The sequence below is a fragment of the Euleptes europaea genome, chromosome 7, assembly GCF_029931775.1.
Source record: "Euleptes europaea isolate rEulEur1 chromosome 7, rEulEur1.hap1, whole genome shotgun sequence".
Classification (NCBI taxonomy): domain Eukaryota; kingdom Metazoa; phylum Chordata; class Lepidosauria; order Squamata; family Sphaerodactylidae; genus Euleptes; species Euleptes europaea.
Window position 1 is genome coordinate 92,105,006 of NC_079318.1, and position 17,255 is coordinate 92,122,260.

The following is a 17,255-nucleotide window of genomic DNA, read 5'->3' on the forward strand; positions in this document are numbered from 1 at the left end:
TAGAGGCGGTCAGTACAGGCCGGCCAGTCTGCTTGCGCAGGTGTGCCCAGTTATTAAGGCACGAGAACAGCAGATCTTGGACCCCCCCCCCCCCACGCCGAAAATGCAGAATTCGGCCATATGCATTTGCAGCTGCAGCTCCGAGCTCCCCCCACCCAACCTGCAGCTGCTATAAAAATTTTCCGCAGCTGCCAAGGCGCCCATCAGCAATATAGATCCTTCCCCCCACCCCACTCAAATTCCTCCCCCCGCTCTTTTGCTTCCGTTCCCAGCCCTGCTTTTCAAAAACCCGGGAGGAGGCGTGGGGGGGGGGAGAGAAAGCAGGGGGCGGAATTTCTGAAATGGTTTTATCGTTTGGCTCAGTCACTGACAATTAACGACGACGAAAAAAGAGACGCAACAAAGAAGTCGGAACCGGGATGAGCCGGCAAAGCCAAACGGCGTCTTCACGGAAGACAAAGCGCCGGCGTCGTGAACGGGGCCAGGGGTGGGGGTGGGGGGGAGATGTCGTTCTCGCCGAGAACAGAAAGAGGTGGAGGGGCTGGCACGGTCCAGAGTTCTTTTTTGGGGGGGAGGAGGCCGAGCCCCAGAGGGATATAATGCAAGGGTAACCAGAACGAAAATGCCCCCCACCCCCGCCAGCAGCAGAGAATTAACGTCAGGGCAACGAAAGGGGGAGCTATCGTCCTCGTCTTTGGTCAAACAGTCCTCCGATCGCCTGCCACGCCACAGAGGGGACCGCGCTCTCCCCCGTAACCCAAATGCGAATTCGTCGGGAACCGGCTCCACATCCTGACACCATCGCCGACAGCGGGGTGGGTGGGTGGAAAATAAGTATCTTGGCTCCCGGCGTCCGTCGGAATCTGGACAGAGAGAGGATCCTAAAAGAAGAGACAGGGAGAGTCTCGATTAAGCGTTGGAGGCCATTTCCCGTTTATTTATTTATCGACGGGCATAAAAGTGGCACGCCGGGTCATTAAAAAGAGCATTAAGAGTCATTAAATCACAGCCAAAAGCAAAAGGGGGAAAGAAAACAATTTAAACACTGGAAGATGTAGCAATAAAGTACATCATGTTTAAAAAAAACACCAGTGAAATTTCATTATAAATTTCATTATGATGTTCCTAGGTCCTTGGAAGACTGGGGTTGGGGGAAAATCCGGGCATACTCAGAGCCAGGGTTCCAACACCAAACAAATTTTTTAGATTCATTTCATAGCCTTCTCCCATAGAGTTTCAGGGCAGCATATGTGACTCTCCTACCTACATTTTATCCTCATAACAGCCCTGCAGGTAGGACTGACCAACAGAAGACAACTGGCCTAACGCCCCTGGATGGAACCAGGCAGACTCAGGTTCAAATCCCCACTCAGCATTGGAGCTCACTACTTAACACAGGGCTTGTCATTCACCTCTAAAACCAGAGCAGGCAATTAAACCAGAAAGCACCTCTGAGCATGTTCAGAGTTCCTTTCCCCACTGAGTAACAAACAGAGCCCAGCAGGGTCAGACCCAAGATCTGTCTGATTTTAAGTAAATGCATTCTGGAATACACACAAGCGAGGCAGGAAATCGCTTTGTGGTTTTTGCCCTGCGTTTGCCGCTGGCAGGTATACTGCTTCCGTCCATGGGGGTGCTGTTTAGCTACCCAGCTGAACGAGAGTCACTTGATCTCTCCTCCTCTGTAAACATACTTTTATCACTTTTTAAATTCAAGGCCCATAGCCTTTGCCAAGATTGCAGAACTTTAGGTAGAGGCTCTATTTTCAGAGATATCTGGTTTTTGGGTCCCTGGTCCCCAGCAATGTTCTCTTTAGCAATACCAATCGATCTAGCCCTTTCTTTGCTTCCGCCAGTGCAGTGTAGTGGTTAAGAACGGTGGAGAACCAGATTCGATTCAACACTCCTCCACATCAAGCCTGCTGGATGACCATGGGCCAGTCACAGTTCTCTCTGAACTCTCTCAGCCCCACCAACCTCACAAGGTGCCTGTTCATAGAATCATAGAGTTGGAAGGGACAACCAGGGTCATCTAGTCCAACCCCCCGCACAATGCAGGAAATTCACAACTACCTCCCCCCCCACACCCCCACTGACCCCTACTCCTTGCCCAGAAGATGGCCAAGATGCCCTCACTCTCATCATCTGCCTAAGGTCATAGAATCAGCATTGCTGACAGATGGCCATCTAACCATTTAAAAACCACCAGGGAAGGAGCACTGACCACCTCCCAAGGAAGCCTATTCCTCTGAGGAACTACTCAGTAGCTGTCAGGAAGTTCTCCCTAATGTCTAGGCGGAAACTGTTTTGGGGAGGGGCTGTGGCTCAGTGGTAGAGCATCTGCTTGGCATGCAGAAGGTCCCAGGTGCAATCCCCGGCATCTCCATTTAAAAGATCTGGCAGTAGGTGATAGAAACATAGAGACAAAATCATAGAATCACCTCTGCTCCTCTCTTTTCTTGAAAACCCCATGAGGGGTTGCCATAAGTCACCTGCGACTTAACAGCCCGTTCCACCACCGCATACAATGCAATACAAGCAAGCGTTCCACCCTCCCCAGTACAGGACTTCTCCCCCACTTGATTCCCCCACATATGCTTTTCCTAAAGGCTTTCCTTCCTTCTTCCATTTGCAACACACACAACTTACCTGCCAGCCAAAGTCTTCCTCTTTGCCCGAAGTCCCAAACGCTGATGGAGGCTGGTGATTCCCCCAGTCCCGGGGTCGCTCCAGTCCCTCGGCAGTCAGGAACACAGATCAGCTCTGCAGAGTGGTTCCGGAACAGCTCGGGGAAGGCCTCTTCTGGCTTCTAAAGTGCCAAGTGAGAAATCCAGCATCCTCGCGACTGGGGGAGGGACGGGGTGGAGGGGACGCACAGCCATCTCATACCCCCAGCCTGGCCTGGACTCTCAGCGAAGGAGCCCAGCTGGCCCTCCCGGGGGTCAGAGCCCCAGGAGGGGGATGAGGGTGAGCCCGAGGCAGAGATGGCTGGGCCAGGAGGGAGCCGAGCTGCGTCCAGGCGCTACAACGGCATCTGCAGAGAGGAAAAGGAGGGGCAGTTGGTACTAGAAGGGGACAGTTGGCAGGGATGACGCAAAAAGCAGGGTACATGCCCCAAATTTGAAGAAGAGTTGGTTTTTATATGCCGACTTTCTCTGCCACTTAAGGAAGAATCAAACCAGCTTACAATCACCTTCCCTTCCCCTCCCCACAACAGAGGCAGGTGGGGTTGAAAGAGGCAGGTGGGGTTGTGAGGCAGGTGGGGTTGAAAGAGTTTGGAGAGAATGGTGACTAGCCCAAGATCAACCAGCTGGCTTCATGTGGAGGAGTGGGGATTCCAACCCAGTTCTCCAGATTAGAGTGGGGCAACAAATCCAGGAGTGGGGCAAAAAATCCAATTCACCAGATTAAAGTCCGCCCCTCATTTGGAGAAGTAGGAATCAAAACCGGTTCACCAGATTAGTGTCCACTGCTCATGGGAAGGAGTGGGGAAACAAATCCAGTTCACCAGATTAGAGTCTGCCACTCATGTGGAGGAGTGGGGAAACAAACCCGGTTCACCAGATTAGAGTCTGCCGCTCATGTGGAGGAGTGGGGAATCAAACCCGGTTCACCAGATCAGAGTCCACCGCTCCAAACCTGACCTAAACCGGATTCACTCCAGAATCCCGGGAGTTTGCATTTTTCGGGAGCCGCTTCCCAACTGGATACGTGACAACAAAATGCATACTGTGCCCCCAACCGCCCGCTCTGGTCTCCCTTAACTGAACTTTCCCGCTGGTGCTTTTGGCAGGGTTTAAGTTACATTCTGCGAACTGCTCCCCTCGCACTTGAAGAAAAGCAGTATTTATGAGCGGGTTAAATAAATATGAAACAGGCCTTTCTAAAAAAAAAAAGTCAAGGAATACATTCAGCCCCGCACCCGCGCTACTCTACTTCAGCCTCTAGGCTCCTGCTCTCGCCCACGTCCAACTCAAACAAGATTTTAAAGCCCTCCGTGGCTCCGCTCCAACTCCCCCCCTCCGTTTCCCTTCTCCGGCCCCACCGTGCCAAAGTCCAAGCTGCTTTCCCCCTTCGCTCCCGCTGCCCCTTAAATGCCTGGCACTCTTGCCCAGAGCTCCTATGCCACGCCACCTCGGTCTCCTCGCCCCCTCAAAAGCTGTTCTTTTTGTGAAGCTGTTTACGAATGCTGCTAACTTCTTTATTCAGACTGCTGCGGCTGCGTTTTTTTAACCAACCCTGTGGTGCTAGCAGGCGACACCATCTCTCTCTGTGCCCTGAAAAGCGTTGCCTGCCGATTGTGAATGTTCAGGCGCCGATCACAGGCCGAAGGGAAGAAGAAGAAGAGGAGGAGGAGTTGGTTTTAAATGACAACTTTCTCTGCCACTTAAGGAAGAATCAAATCGGCTTACAATCACCTGCCCTTCCCCTCCCCACAACAGACACCTTGTGAGGTAGGTGGGGCTGAGAGAGCTCTAAGAGAGCTGTGACTAGCTCAAGGTCACCCAGCTGGCTTCGTGTGGAGGAGTGGGGAAACAAATCCAGTTCACCAGATTAGCCTCCGCCGCTCATGTGGAGGAGTGGGGGAATCAAACCCGGTTCTCCAGATCAGAGTCCACCGCTCCAAACCGCCACTCTTAACCACTACACCACGCTGGTTCTAGTGTCTACTCTGGCTGGCAGTGGCCGTCCAAGGCCTCAGACCAGAGAAAAATCTTCCCCACCAACTGAGATCCTTGCACCAATCACAGGTTGAAGGGAAGAAGAGGAAGAGGCCACCAGCCTCAGCCCCTGGGGTTCTGCTCCTGAAGACTCTGAGTGCGAGTCCTTGGGCTGGTCAGAGGGGGTCACAGCACTCCCTGTTGTTTCCCCTCTCATTTTTCAATCTAAAACATGTAAGCTCCTTGAGGGTAGGGATTTGTCTTTTCTTTTTGTCTTATCTTCCTCTGTTAAGTTCCTCTGCACATTTACTGGGCTTGGGTCGGTTAAATCATAATAAGCAAACAAAAAGAATCAATATTTATCAGTGGGGTTATCTCCCCATCACGTCTTAAGCACAAAAAACAGCCGTCTCCTCACGCTCCAGGGATGAACACGAGAAATTTCCCTATACTGAACCAGACTCGTGGTCCATCCAAGTCAGTACTGCCTGACCCATGGCCCCCTCCCCCCCAATATTTACCCTCCGAGCTGCCTCTCCCGCGTGGTTGAGACTTGGGACCTTCTGTCACTGGTTCCACAGCTAGAAACAAAATAAGCAGCTCAGTCCAAAAGACGCCGATAGGATTACCCAGACCTGCCCTGCCTGCGAGGTGACCCTGCCTCCCAAAACATAGACCCGGTCTATCGAGGTACAAGCCAGCTGCCTCCGTGTACACCATCTTTTTTTTTAAAAAGGCATGGAATAAGGGTCACTGGGGTGTGTGGTGGGGAGGCAGTTGTGAATTTCCTGCATTGTGCAGGGGATGGACTAGATGACCTTGGTGGTCCCTTCCAGCTCTATGATTCTATAGCCAGGGGGGCAGGCCTCACAAACAGGCTTATCTGTGGTGCCTACTCTAAACCAGCAGGTTGAGATCCAGTATCAGTTTTTCGTGGCCGGGTTCATTCCGGAGATACTTCTAGGATGTGGTGATGGCTGCCACCCTGAAAGGCTTGAAGAGGGGAGTGGACATGTTCACGGAGGAGAGGGCTATTCATGGCTACCAGTCAAAATGTATACTAGTCATGATGCATGCCTATTCTCTGCAGGATCAGAGGAGCATGCCTATTATATTGGGTTCTGTGGAACACAGGCAGGACAATGCTGCAATCGTCTTGTTTGTGGGCTTCCTAGAGGCCCCTGGTTGGCCACTGTGTGAACAGACTGCTGGACTTGATGGGCCTTGGTCTGATCCAGCAGGGCTTTTCTTATGTTCTTATGAGTGGACATGTTCATGGAGGTTGGGGCTATCCATGTCTACTAGTCAAAATGGATACGAGTCATGATGCATGCCTATTCTCTGCAGGATCAGAGGAGCATGCCTGTTATATTAGGTGCTGTGGAACACAGGCAGGATAATGCTGCTGCAGTTGTGTTGTGGGCTTCCAAGAGGCCCCTGGTTGGCCACTGTGTGAACAGGCTGCTGGACCTAAGGGACCTTGGTCTGATCCAACAGGGCCTTTCCTATGTTCTTATGAATCTGCCCCCATGGCATAGCTCCTGTTTTCAGTTTTACATCTCTTGGCCCAGTATACTTCCCTCTGTCCCTCTCTAGTTTTCCTTCTCCCCTGACCAAATCCCCCTTCCTCAAGCCTATTCTTTATAACTGCCTTGAAGACTGATGGATCAAAAGGCAAGGAATAAATCTTTAAAATACATCAATCAAGTTAACGATCAAACAGACTGCACTCCTTCAGATTCTAAAGTGGGGGTGGGCGGGTGGGAAGAATACTTTTGAATATACCCTTATGTTAAAAAGAAATTTACAGCTAGTGGAAAGCCAGAATGGCAGACAGAAGCAGAGTTAGAACCTCTTTCCCTGAGGCACTAGCTTTCTACATGCAGAAGGGAGTTCTTTTTAGGCAGTGAGCGAGCCAATAGGGTACAGTCTGTAGACCTGGCGCCAGCCAATAAGAATGCAACAGGTGTTGGGAAAATACCACCTGTGGCACAGCAGCTCAGGGGTGAGAAATAGACTGGGGCAAGGCTTGCTTTAAAGCAGAACATCCAAGAGTCTTTGAAGGCGTGGGATGTGTGTAAATCCCACCCCCACACCACCAGAAGAAAATTGCTTCAGAAGACCATCAGAAGAGCCCTGCTGGATCAGACCAGTGGTCCATCTAGTCCAGCATCCTGTCTCACACAGCGGCCAACCAGTTCCTCTGGAGGTCCAACATCAGGGCACAAAGGATGAGGCTTTTCCTGATGCAGCAGACCCTACCCAATCTTGCAAACAGGGAAATCTGAGGATTGGGGCTCAGGAGAAGGAGGGTAGAGTTGCTAGCTCTGGCTTGGGAAATACCTGGAGATTCTGGGAGTGGAGCCTGGGGAGGGAGGGGTTTGGGGAGGGACCCCAGCAGGATAAAATGCTATTGACTCCACCCTCCAAAGCAGCTACTTTCTCCAGGGGAGATACTTTGGTCGTCTGGAGGTCAATTGTAATAGCAAGAGATCTCCAGGTGCTACCTGGAGGTTGGCAACTCGGGGGGTGCAAAGACGTCCTGAAAACAGACTTACTGGTTACTTTGCAGCAGACGGAGACTCGTAGTTTCAAGCAACGTCCCGGGCTTTCTGCAGTGGGGATGGCTGGGAGGAAAAGAAAGCCGACTGTGAGATGGAGAACGAATGCTCAATCTATTTATTTACTAACTTCATTTATACCCTGCCTTTCACCTACTCGAGGTGAACTATGAGGCCGAGAGCACACGACTGGCCCAAGATTACCCAGTGAGGTTCCATGGCTGAGCGGGAATCCGAACCTAAGTTCCAAATCAGAGTCCGTCGCTCTAACCACTACAGGACAATGTCTCTCTAAATAGAAACAATCCCCCCCACACACACACACAATGAAGTGCCTAGAAAGGCAGATGGATAAAATTGCAAAACAGAAGTCTAGAATTTGAGGCCAAATTAGACGTGCTCCAGAAGATCTCTGGTTGGGATCTTGAATTCAGAAGACTAAAAGCATGCATTAGCAGCCAGGGGAACAGATGTTCCAGGGTGAAGCTTTCCTCAAGCTGAGGGAAGACACACCTCCTGAATTTCTGCCTCTCGTGAAGGCGTCAAAGTTTTGCTAGGGATAACCCTACTTGCAGATAAGGAAGCACCCTGGGTATAAGTCACCGGCTGGTGTGGGGGGAAGGGGGAGGATTAGGTTCTAACCACTGCACACCATCATCTCTTTACCATTAAGAGTATCTGGCTGGCCTCAACCAGGACCAGGGCCTTCTCTGCCCTGACCCCCATCTGGTGGAATCGTCTCCCTAGTGAGATCATAGAATCATAGAGTTGGAAGGGACCACCAGGGTCATCTAGTCCAATCCCATGCACAATGCAGGAATTTCACAACAACCTCCCCCCCACACCCCCAGTGACCCCCTACTCCATGCCCTACTCCATGCCCTCCCTCTCATCATCTGCCTAAGGAAGGAGAGCTTACCACCTCCCGAGGAAGCCTGTTCCACTGAGGAACCGCTCTGTTAGAAAGTTCTTCCTGATGTCTAGACGGAAACTCTTATTTAATTTCAACCCCTTGGTTCTGGTCTGACCTTCTGGGGCAACAGAAAACAACTCGGCACCCTCCTCTCTATGACAGCCCTTCAAGTACTGGAAGATGGTTATCATATCACCTCTCCATCTTCTCCTCTTCAGACTAAACATACCCAGCTCCTTCAACCTTTCCTCATAGGATCAGGGCCCTGCGGGATCTCAAAGCATTCCGCAGGGCCTGTAAGACCCGCCAGGCTTACGGTTGAGGTCAGCTACAGTTTCACCTATAAACACTGGCCTCCCTGACCTCTTACCATCCCGCTGCTATTTCTGCCCTCTTGCCGATACCACCGTTGGGGCCTATCCACCTGCTCTCCCGGTTACAGCCAGATGTTTGGGTTTTTGGCACCACTGGACATTTTTGTCCTCGTTTTTTAGATTGTACCGGGCTGTTTTAACTGTGGTTTTAATAATTTTTTAAATCATTTTACCAATTCTGGGTTTGTGAGACGCCCTGAGACTGGCCTCCGGTTGGGGAGGGCAGGGTAGAAATGAAGTGAAATTAATTAATTTATTAATGATATTATTGCTAGCATTACATTGCCCCGACCTGGACAACCCAGGCTAGCCTGACCTTATCAAATTTTGGAAGCTAAGCAGGGTCAGCCCTGGTTAGTACTCGGATGGGAGACCGCCAAGGAAGTCCAGGGTTGCTACACAGAGGCAGGCGATGGCAAACCATATCTGCTCATCTCCTGCCTTGAAAACTCCATGGAGGGGGGGTGCCGCTGTACGTCAGCTCCGACTTGACGGCAAACAAAAATGATTAAATTACTATTACTATTTCCTGGAATCGTGCTACTTGAAATCAATATGCTTATTTGTCAACTGTCAAAAGGAAGTTTTTTTTCTTTTAGATATCATTGTGTGTGTGTGTGTGTGTGTGTGTGTGTGTGTGTGTGTGTGTTAAGCGCCGTGAAGCTGCTTCTGACTCATGGTGACCCAATGAATCAATGTCCTCCAAAGTGTCCTATCCTTAACAGCCTTGCTCAGGTCTTGCAAATTGAGGGCCGTGGCTTCCTTTATAGAGTCGATCCATCTCTTGTTGGGTCTTCCTGTTTTCCTGCTGCCTTCAGCTTTTCCTAGCATGACTGTCTTTTCCAGTGACTCTTGTCTTCTCATAATGTGACCAAAGTATGACAGCCTCAGTTTAGGCATTGTAGCTTTTAGGATCAGTTCAGGCTTGATTTATGCTAAAACCCACTGATTTGTTTTTTTGGCGGTCCAGGGTATCCGTAACACTCTCCTCCAACACCACATTTCAAAGGAATCTACTTTCTTCCTATCAGCTTTCTTCATTGTCCAGCCTTCACACCCAGACATAGTAATAGGGAATACGATGGCATGAATTAACCTGATCTTGGTTGCCAGTGACACATCCTAACCCTCTCCTACAACACCACATTTCAAAGGAATGTGCTTTCTTCATTGTCCAGCTTTCACAACAGTCCACAGTAATAGGGAATACGATGGCATGAATTAACTTGATCTTGGTCGCCAGTGACACATCCTTACACTTAAGAATCTTTTCTAGCTCCTTCGTGGCTGCCCATACATACATAAATGCACTACATAAAATCACCATAAATCACCATAAATTAATCGAAATAAATTATTAATTAGCCTGCAATAGGATTACCTTTCTTGAAGCTATTATTATTAGTAGTAGTATTAGTAGTAGCAGTAGCAGTAGTGGTGGTGGTGGTGGTGGTGGCAGTAGTAGTAGTAGTAGTATCACCATCATCATCGTCTTTAAGAAAAACTCTCACAAAGTTTGGTATTATCATTAGCTAATGATATCTAAGGATGTGTCACTGGCAACCAAGATCAGGTTAATTCATGCCATCGTATTCCCTATTACTATGTCTGGGAGTGAAGGCTGAACAATGAAGAAAGCTGATAGGAAGAAAGTAGATTCCTTTGAAATGTGGTGTTGGAGGAGAGTGTTACGGATACCCTGGACCGCCAAAAAAACAAATCAGTGGGTTTTAGAATAAATCAAGCCTGAACTGACCCTAAAAGCTACAATGCCTAAACTGAGGCTGTCAAACTTTGGTCACATTATGAGAAGACAAGAGTCACTGGAAAAGACAGTCATGCTAGGAAAAGCTGAAGGCAGCAGGAAAACAGGAAGACCCAACAAGAGATGGATCGACACTATAAAGGAAGCCACAGCCCTCAATTTGCAAGACCTGAGCAAGGCTGTTAAGGCTAGGACACTTTGGAGGACATTGATTCATAGGGTCGCCATTAGTCGGAAGCGACTTGACGGCACTTAACACACACACACACACACACACACATTTCAACTATGTTGTTAGACGCCCTGATTCTTGCATTGCCAGGGGAGGGCGGGATATAAATAAAAATGTATTATTATTATTCTCATTTAAATTATTTCAATTAATAAAGTAGCTGTACAAAGAATAATATATATTAGCTGAACCCCAATAGAGGTCCCTTTTCTTTAAGATATTATTTAGTGTGATTATAGTTTCAGAGGGTAGCCATGTTGGTCTGCAGTGGAACAGCCGGATTCAAGTCCAGCGGCACCTTAGAAACCGACAAGATTTTCGGGGTATGAACTTTCGAGAGTCTGGTGAAGGAAGCTTTCGTTCTTGAAAGCTCGTACCCTGAAAATCTCGTTGGTCTCTAAGGTGCTACTGGACTCAAAATCTATTTAGTATGAATACTACTGATATCTTCGAGAAAAGATACCCCCACTTAGTTTCAGCCACTCGGCATATTTATGTCAATTACATTGACATCCAAAGGCAGACAGCTACAGAGAAATCCTAAACAGAGTTGTGCCTCTCTCAGTCCGTTGAAGTCAATGGGTTTAGAAGGGCGGGACTCGATTTAGGATAAAACCGTCCGCCTGCTAACTATCCCTCTCTCGGTGGAAGCTCGACTCACAAATATAGTAGTAGTCACGTCCAGGCTGGAACTCGAAACCCAGCGAGAAGGGAGTGAACCGCTGGATCTTCTCTGAGAACCGGACGGGTCCGTAGGGGGCATAGGGGCGGTTGCATTCCCAACGCTTGAAAGCTCCGGGGGTCTCGTAGCAGCCGTGGTAACCCTCGCCGTTGACCATGAGAAGAGTGAAGGTCTCGGGGGCCCCAACAGCCAAGGGTTGCTCATAGTGTGGGCAGTAAATATCCAGGTAATCGTTGATGGAGACTTGAACGGCATAGTCCTCGTCGACGAATCTGCCATGATGAAATAACCAGATGGGTCAATATCGAATTTCACATGAACACAGGAAGCTGCCTTATACTGAATCAGACCCTTGGTCCATCAGAGTCAGTACTGTCTACTCAGACCGGCAGCAGCTCTCCAGGGTCTCAGGCGGAGGTCTTTCACATCACCTACTCGCCTAGTCTCTTTAACTGGAGATGCCAGGGATTGAACCTGGGACCTTCTGTGTGCCAAGCAGATGCTCTACCACTGAGCCACAGCCCATCCCCTATTTCATTTCCACAGAAGACGGGGAAGCAACACGCATAATTTGGATTAAATGTGGCGGCATTTAAGGGCAGAAATTAAGTTTTCTCAGCACTCTCTCACTCTTTAAAAACAAGTTTCTGCTCCTCATGGTTGCAAATACAAGGATGTAGACACAAGAAAATCTCAGAAGCTGCCAGACAAGATTTCTAGCTGTCACAGGGCAGGGTTGTAGGGAAGAGTATAGCTCCTTGGTAGGGTTGCCAGCCTCCAAGTAGTGGCCGGAGATCTCCTGCTACTACAACCAAGCGACCAAGATCCACTCAGAGAAATGGCCACTTTAGAAGGTGGGCTCTATGGCATTATACCTCCACTGAAGTCCCTCTCCTCCTCAAGCCCTGCCTTCCTCAGGCTCCACCCCAAAAATCTCCAGGTATTTCCCAACCCAGAGCTGACAACCCTACTCCTTGAAGAGGTTGGTTGATATCTTCCTTGCTTTTTCCCAAGTTGCAATTTACGGTATGCTGCTTCTTCCACCCAAAAACAGTCTTAATTAGAAGGAGGCAAGGTCAGAGCAGAGACTCACACAGAGATTTAACAGGCCACCTCCTCTGAAAGGTTATGGGGTGGCTGCATTCCAGTAATGGGAGCGGTTAAACACATGACACATGAAGCTGCCTTATACTGAATCAGACCCTTGGTCTATCAAAGTCAGTATGGTCTACTCAGACGGGCAGTGGCTCTCCAGGGTCTCAGGTAGAGGCCCTTCACATCACCTCGTCCCTTTAACTGGAGATGCCAGGGACTGAACCTGGGACCTTCTGCATGCCAAGCAGATTCTCTACCACTGAGCCACAGCCCCTCCCAAAGGGAAGGCTGACTGTTAAGCGGAACAGTCAGAGCAGTGACTCACACAGAGATGCAACAGGCAGCTCTATGTGGGTGGGTCCTTCGGGCTCAAGAGCCTTTAATTATTTCATTACCTCCTTTCTCACGGTGCACTACCAATTTTCTCACAGCACACTAATGTGCCCAGCCCAGAGCTTGGAAATTACTGGTTTATCCTATTTAAAGCTCTAATATTCTCCTTTGCCTCGCCGATATGTTTTTATAATCCCAAATCGCTTTGAGGTTCTTTTTCGCTAAAAAAAAAAAAACGGCCAGTACATTCCAGAAATAAGACGTTAATAAACAACATCAATCCTCATTAAATGCAGGCGTTGGCTCTCACGGCTCCTTCTTCAGCACTATCCGAAGTCCGAGCTTTGCGCCACGAGGAAAGGTCTCTCTCCAGAACCCCCTGAATGAGAAAGGGGGGACATGGCGAGGGGGGTGCTTCCCACCCACGGCCGAGGTCCAGCTGTTCAGCGCCGCTAAACAAGCAGACGTCAGCTCCGATTAATTCAAGTGGCTGGAAGCTAAAAGGGCCAAGGGGAGCCCCTGGGGTTATGGGCCGCCAGCCCAGCCCAAAGACAAAAGCCCTCGCGCCTGAAGGTACCGCCCGGCCCCCCAACTGGGTGTGATGCATCGGCGGGGAATGCAGCCACCAGCAAGGGGGCATCCCAAAATCTGTGCACGAAGCACAGCGAGCGCACCACGGCTGGAGAGCGGGGGCCCGGGAGCACCCGTGCCTGGGAAGCTCCGCAGACCTCGAACCTTCCTTCCCCGACGAGCCTCAAATTCCGCCTTGAAGTTCCAAGGGAACCACAGTGCCGAGATTCGAACCCACGGCGGGATCTGGAGCCTGGGTCCGAAAGAGGCTAAGCAGCCGTGCTCCATACAAACCGATGGATGACCACTAAGGAGGTTGCTTAACTCCGAGAGGACATCAGAATGTCAGAAAAGCCATGCTGGATCAAACCGAGGCCCATCAAGTCCGGCAGCCTATTCGCACAGGACGTGGTGATGGCTGACAACTTGGAAGGCTTTAAGAGGGGAGTGGACATGTTCATGGAGGATAGAGCTATCCATGGCTACTAGTCAAAATGGCTACTAGTCGTGATGCATCCCTATTCTCTCTAGGACCAGAGGAGCATGCCTATTATATTAGGTGCTTTGGAACACAGGCAGGATAAATGCTGCTGAAGTCGTCTTGTCTGTGGGCTTCCTAGAGGCCCCGGTTGGCCCCTGTATGTGGACTTGATGGGCTTTGGTCTGATCCAGCATGGCTTATGTTCTTATGTTCACAGTGGCCAACCAAGTGTTTCTAGGAAGCCCACAAACAAGAAGACTGAAGCAGCAGTGTCCTGCCTGTGTTCCACTGCACCTCATATAATAGGCATGCTCCTCGGATACTGGACAGAATAGGCATGCATCATGACTAGAATTACTAGTAGCAACGGATAGCCCTCTCCTCCATGAACATGTCCACTCTTAAAGCCTTCCCAGTTGGCAGCCATCACCACATCCTGGAGCAGGGAGTTCCACAGTTCAACTATGAGGGTCATGCGATACTACAAAGCAGGCCATGTGATACTACCTCACCCCTATATAAACTGTCAGGTCAGGCATGGTTATTGGTTATTGATGAGTGGGTTTCAACTGAAGCTACACACCTCAGTGTGGTGTAGGGGTTAGTGATGGATTAGCATCTGGGAGAAACAGGTTCAAATCCCCACTGCTGGATGACCTTCAGCCAGTCATACAAGCTCAGCCTAAACTGCCTCACAGGGTTGTTGTGACAATAAAATAGAGAATGGTGTCCCTTTTGGGGAGAAAGATGGGGGATAAATGAAGCAAGACCTGCGTTAACAGGTAATTGGCTGCGCGCCCTTCACTCAACAGGAACTTGATCTGACGCAAAGGCCATCTAGCCCAGTGGTTTCGACAATGTTCTAGAGAAAGATGTCTACTCCAAATACTTTTCCCTTGGTCGCAAGGTCTCTAGATTTACCAGTTGAAGCTTGTAACACCTTTTAGAGGCTATTGGTTAGTAAGATATTCGTTTTCTGTTCAGGCTTCCAATCAGAAGGTTGGACCAGAACCAACGGGTTGAAATTAAATCAAAAGGCTTCCTCGGGAGGTGGTGAGCTCTCCTTCCCTGGAGGTTTTTAAGCAGAGGCTAGATGGCCATCTGTCAGCAATGCTGATTCTATGACCTCAGACAGATGATGAGAGGGAGGGCACCTTGGCCATCTTCTGGGCATGGAGTAGGGGTCACTGGGGGTTTGGGGGAGGTAGTAGTGAATTTCCTGCATTGTGCAGGGGGTTGGACTAGATGACCCTGGTGGTACCTTCCAACTCTATGACTCTATGACAACTGAAGCCTGAGGGATTTGTATCGGACTGGAGATAAGGCCGGTTCACATCACCGAATGCTCTCCATCTATGGGAAAGCCTCCCTGCAAGCAGAAAACTAGCTGAACCGGGATCAGGTTCGGCACACATGATTTCCCCCAATGTGCTACTTTTTAACAACAATTTTGGGGGAGCGTTCCAAGACCGGACACCTCCCCGCCCCCATCCCTGTTCAAAGCAGAATGAAATGGCAGATTGTCAAGGCGGTAGAACAGATAGTATCATTTCAAACCACAGTTGGACAGCAGGGCAGAAATCACATTCTTGAACGCCCCTCTGTGCGAAAGATTCCTTCCAAGTACAGCAACAGCACGGCGCGGAAAGAGCTGGCTAGAAAAGTCTCTTTAATGCGCAAGGGTCTTTTCAAAAACTTGCCAGGGCTGTTGTGCGTGGGTGTTTTTTGATAGTAGGAACATTAAAAAATGGCGCCCGGTGCTTGCACAGGGGACCACCTTTGAACACATGAACGCATGAAGCTGCCTTCTACTGAACCAGACCCTTGGTCCATCAAAGTCAGTATTGTCTACTCAGACCGGCAGCGGCTCTCCAGGGTCTCAGGCAGAGGTCTTTCACATCACCTGCTTACCTGGCTCCTTTCACTGGAGATGCCTGGGGTTGAACCTGGGACCTTCTGATGCCAAGCCGAGGCTCTACAAACTGAGCCACAGCCCCTCCCCTACCTTTTACCACTTTGTGGTCACCCAGACTGACTGCTTCCGTTTAGTTTTTTGACTCAACCGTCCCTATAACTTTACACCTGCCCAGCTCCCCACTGCTACCATGGAGGTCTGGAGGATGAAGAAGAGGCAGCCAGGCACACCTCCATCATGCCTGAACCCGGCCCTCCCTTCAGGAATTCCTTTTCACAGCACCTTGTTCATCATATCAGATTTGGCGCAGGTTGCTGTGGGGAGCGAGCTGTCGGCTGAGAGCCGGGCAGCAAAAGAGACGCACAATAAACAGATCATTAAATGGTCTCTCTCTGCCAGCTGGGGATAACACTTCGTGCATCTGACGAAGAGGGCCCTGGCCCATGGCGGCTTCTGCCACAACAAATCTGTTCACCCTGAAGGTGCCGCAAGACTCTTGGCTGCTTCGGCTGCCGCGGAGCAACACGACATCCGCTCACCGTCTGGAACTGGCGTCCACAAAGCGAGGGAGAGGTTTAGGGTTGCCAGGTCCCCCCGGCCACCTGCGGGGAATGGGGGTAAGGTGGCCAGATCCTGGTTGGGAAACTGCTGAAGATTTAGGGATGGAGCCTGGGGAGGACAGGGACCTCAGTAGGGTACAATGCCATACAGTCATAAGAACGGCCCTGCTGGATCAGACCCAGGCCCATCAAGTCCAGCAGTCTGTTCACATGGTGGCCAACCAGGGGCCTCCAGGAAGCCCACAAACAAGGCGGCTGCAGAAGCATTCTCCTGCCTGTGTTCCACTGCATTTAATATCACAGGCATGCTCCTCTGATCCTGGAGAGAATAGGCATGCATCATGACTAGTATCCATTTTGACTAGTAGCCATGGATAGCCCTGTCCTCCATAAGAACATAAGAAAGGCCCTGCTGGATCAGACCAAGGCCCATCAAGTCCAGCAGTCTGTTCGCATAGTGGCCAACCAGGGGCCTCTAGGAACCCCACAAACAAGACGACTGCAGCAGCACCATCCTGCCTGTGCTCCACAGCACCTAATGTAATAGGCACTCTCCTCTGATCCTGGAGAGGATAGGTATGCATGGTGATGAGTATCCATTTTGCCTAGGACCCATGGATAGCCGTCTCCTCCATGAACATGTCCACTCATAAGAACTTAAGGAAAGCCATGCTGGATCAGACTGAGGCTCATTGAGTCCAGCAGTCTGTTCACACAGTGGCCAACCAGGGGCCTCTAGGAAGCCCACAAGCAAGACGACGGCAGCAGCATTGTCCTGCCTGTGTTCCACTGCACCTCATATATTAGGCATACTCCTCTGATCCTGGAGAGAATAGGTTTGCATTTTGACTAGTATCCATGAACAGCCGTATCCTCCATGAACATGTCCACTCCCCATTTCAAGCCTTCCAAGTTGGCAGCCATCACCACATCCTGGGGCAGGGAGTTCCACAATTCAACTGTGTGTTGTGTGAAGAAATACTTCTGTTTATCTGTTTTGAATCTCTCACCCTCCAGCTTTAGCAGATGACCTCGCGTTCTAGTATGATGAGAAAAGGAGAAAAGTCCACCCTCCAAAGCATCCATTTTCTCCCGGGGAGCCAATCTCTGTAG

General features: G+C 50.0%; 1 protein-coding gene across 1 annotated transcript in view; it reads right to left on the minus strand.

The window, feature by feature from the left end:
• Positions 1 to 2,942: 2,942 nt before the first annotated feature.
• The window catches only part of EFNA4 (ephrin A4), a 35,457-nt gene continuing 21,144 nt past the window's right edge, over positions 2,943 to 17,255 (minus strand). The window contains exons 2-5 of the mRNA XM_056853500.1: positions 11,168 to 11,460; positions 7,220 to 7,288; positions 5,183 to 5,242; positions 2,943 to 3,034 (exon numbers count right to left, since the gene is read on the minus strand). Of these exons, the coding sequence (XP_056709478.1) occupies positions 2,943 to 3,034; positions 5,183 to 5,242; positions 7,220 to 7,288; positions 11,168 to 11,460 (514 nt within the window). The remainder of the gene's footprint in view (positions 3,035 to 5,182; positions 5,243 to 7,219; positions 7,289 to 11,167; positions 11,461 to 17,255) is intronic.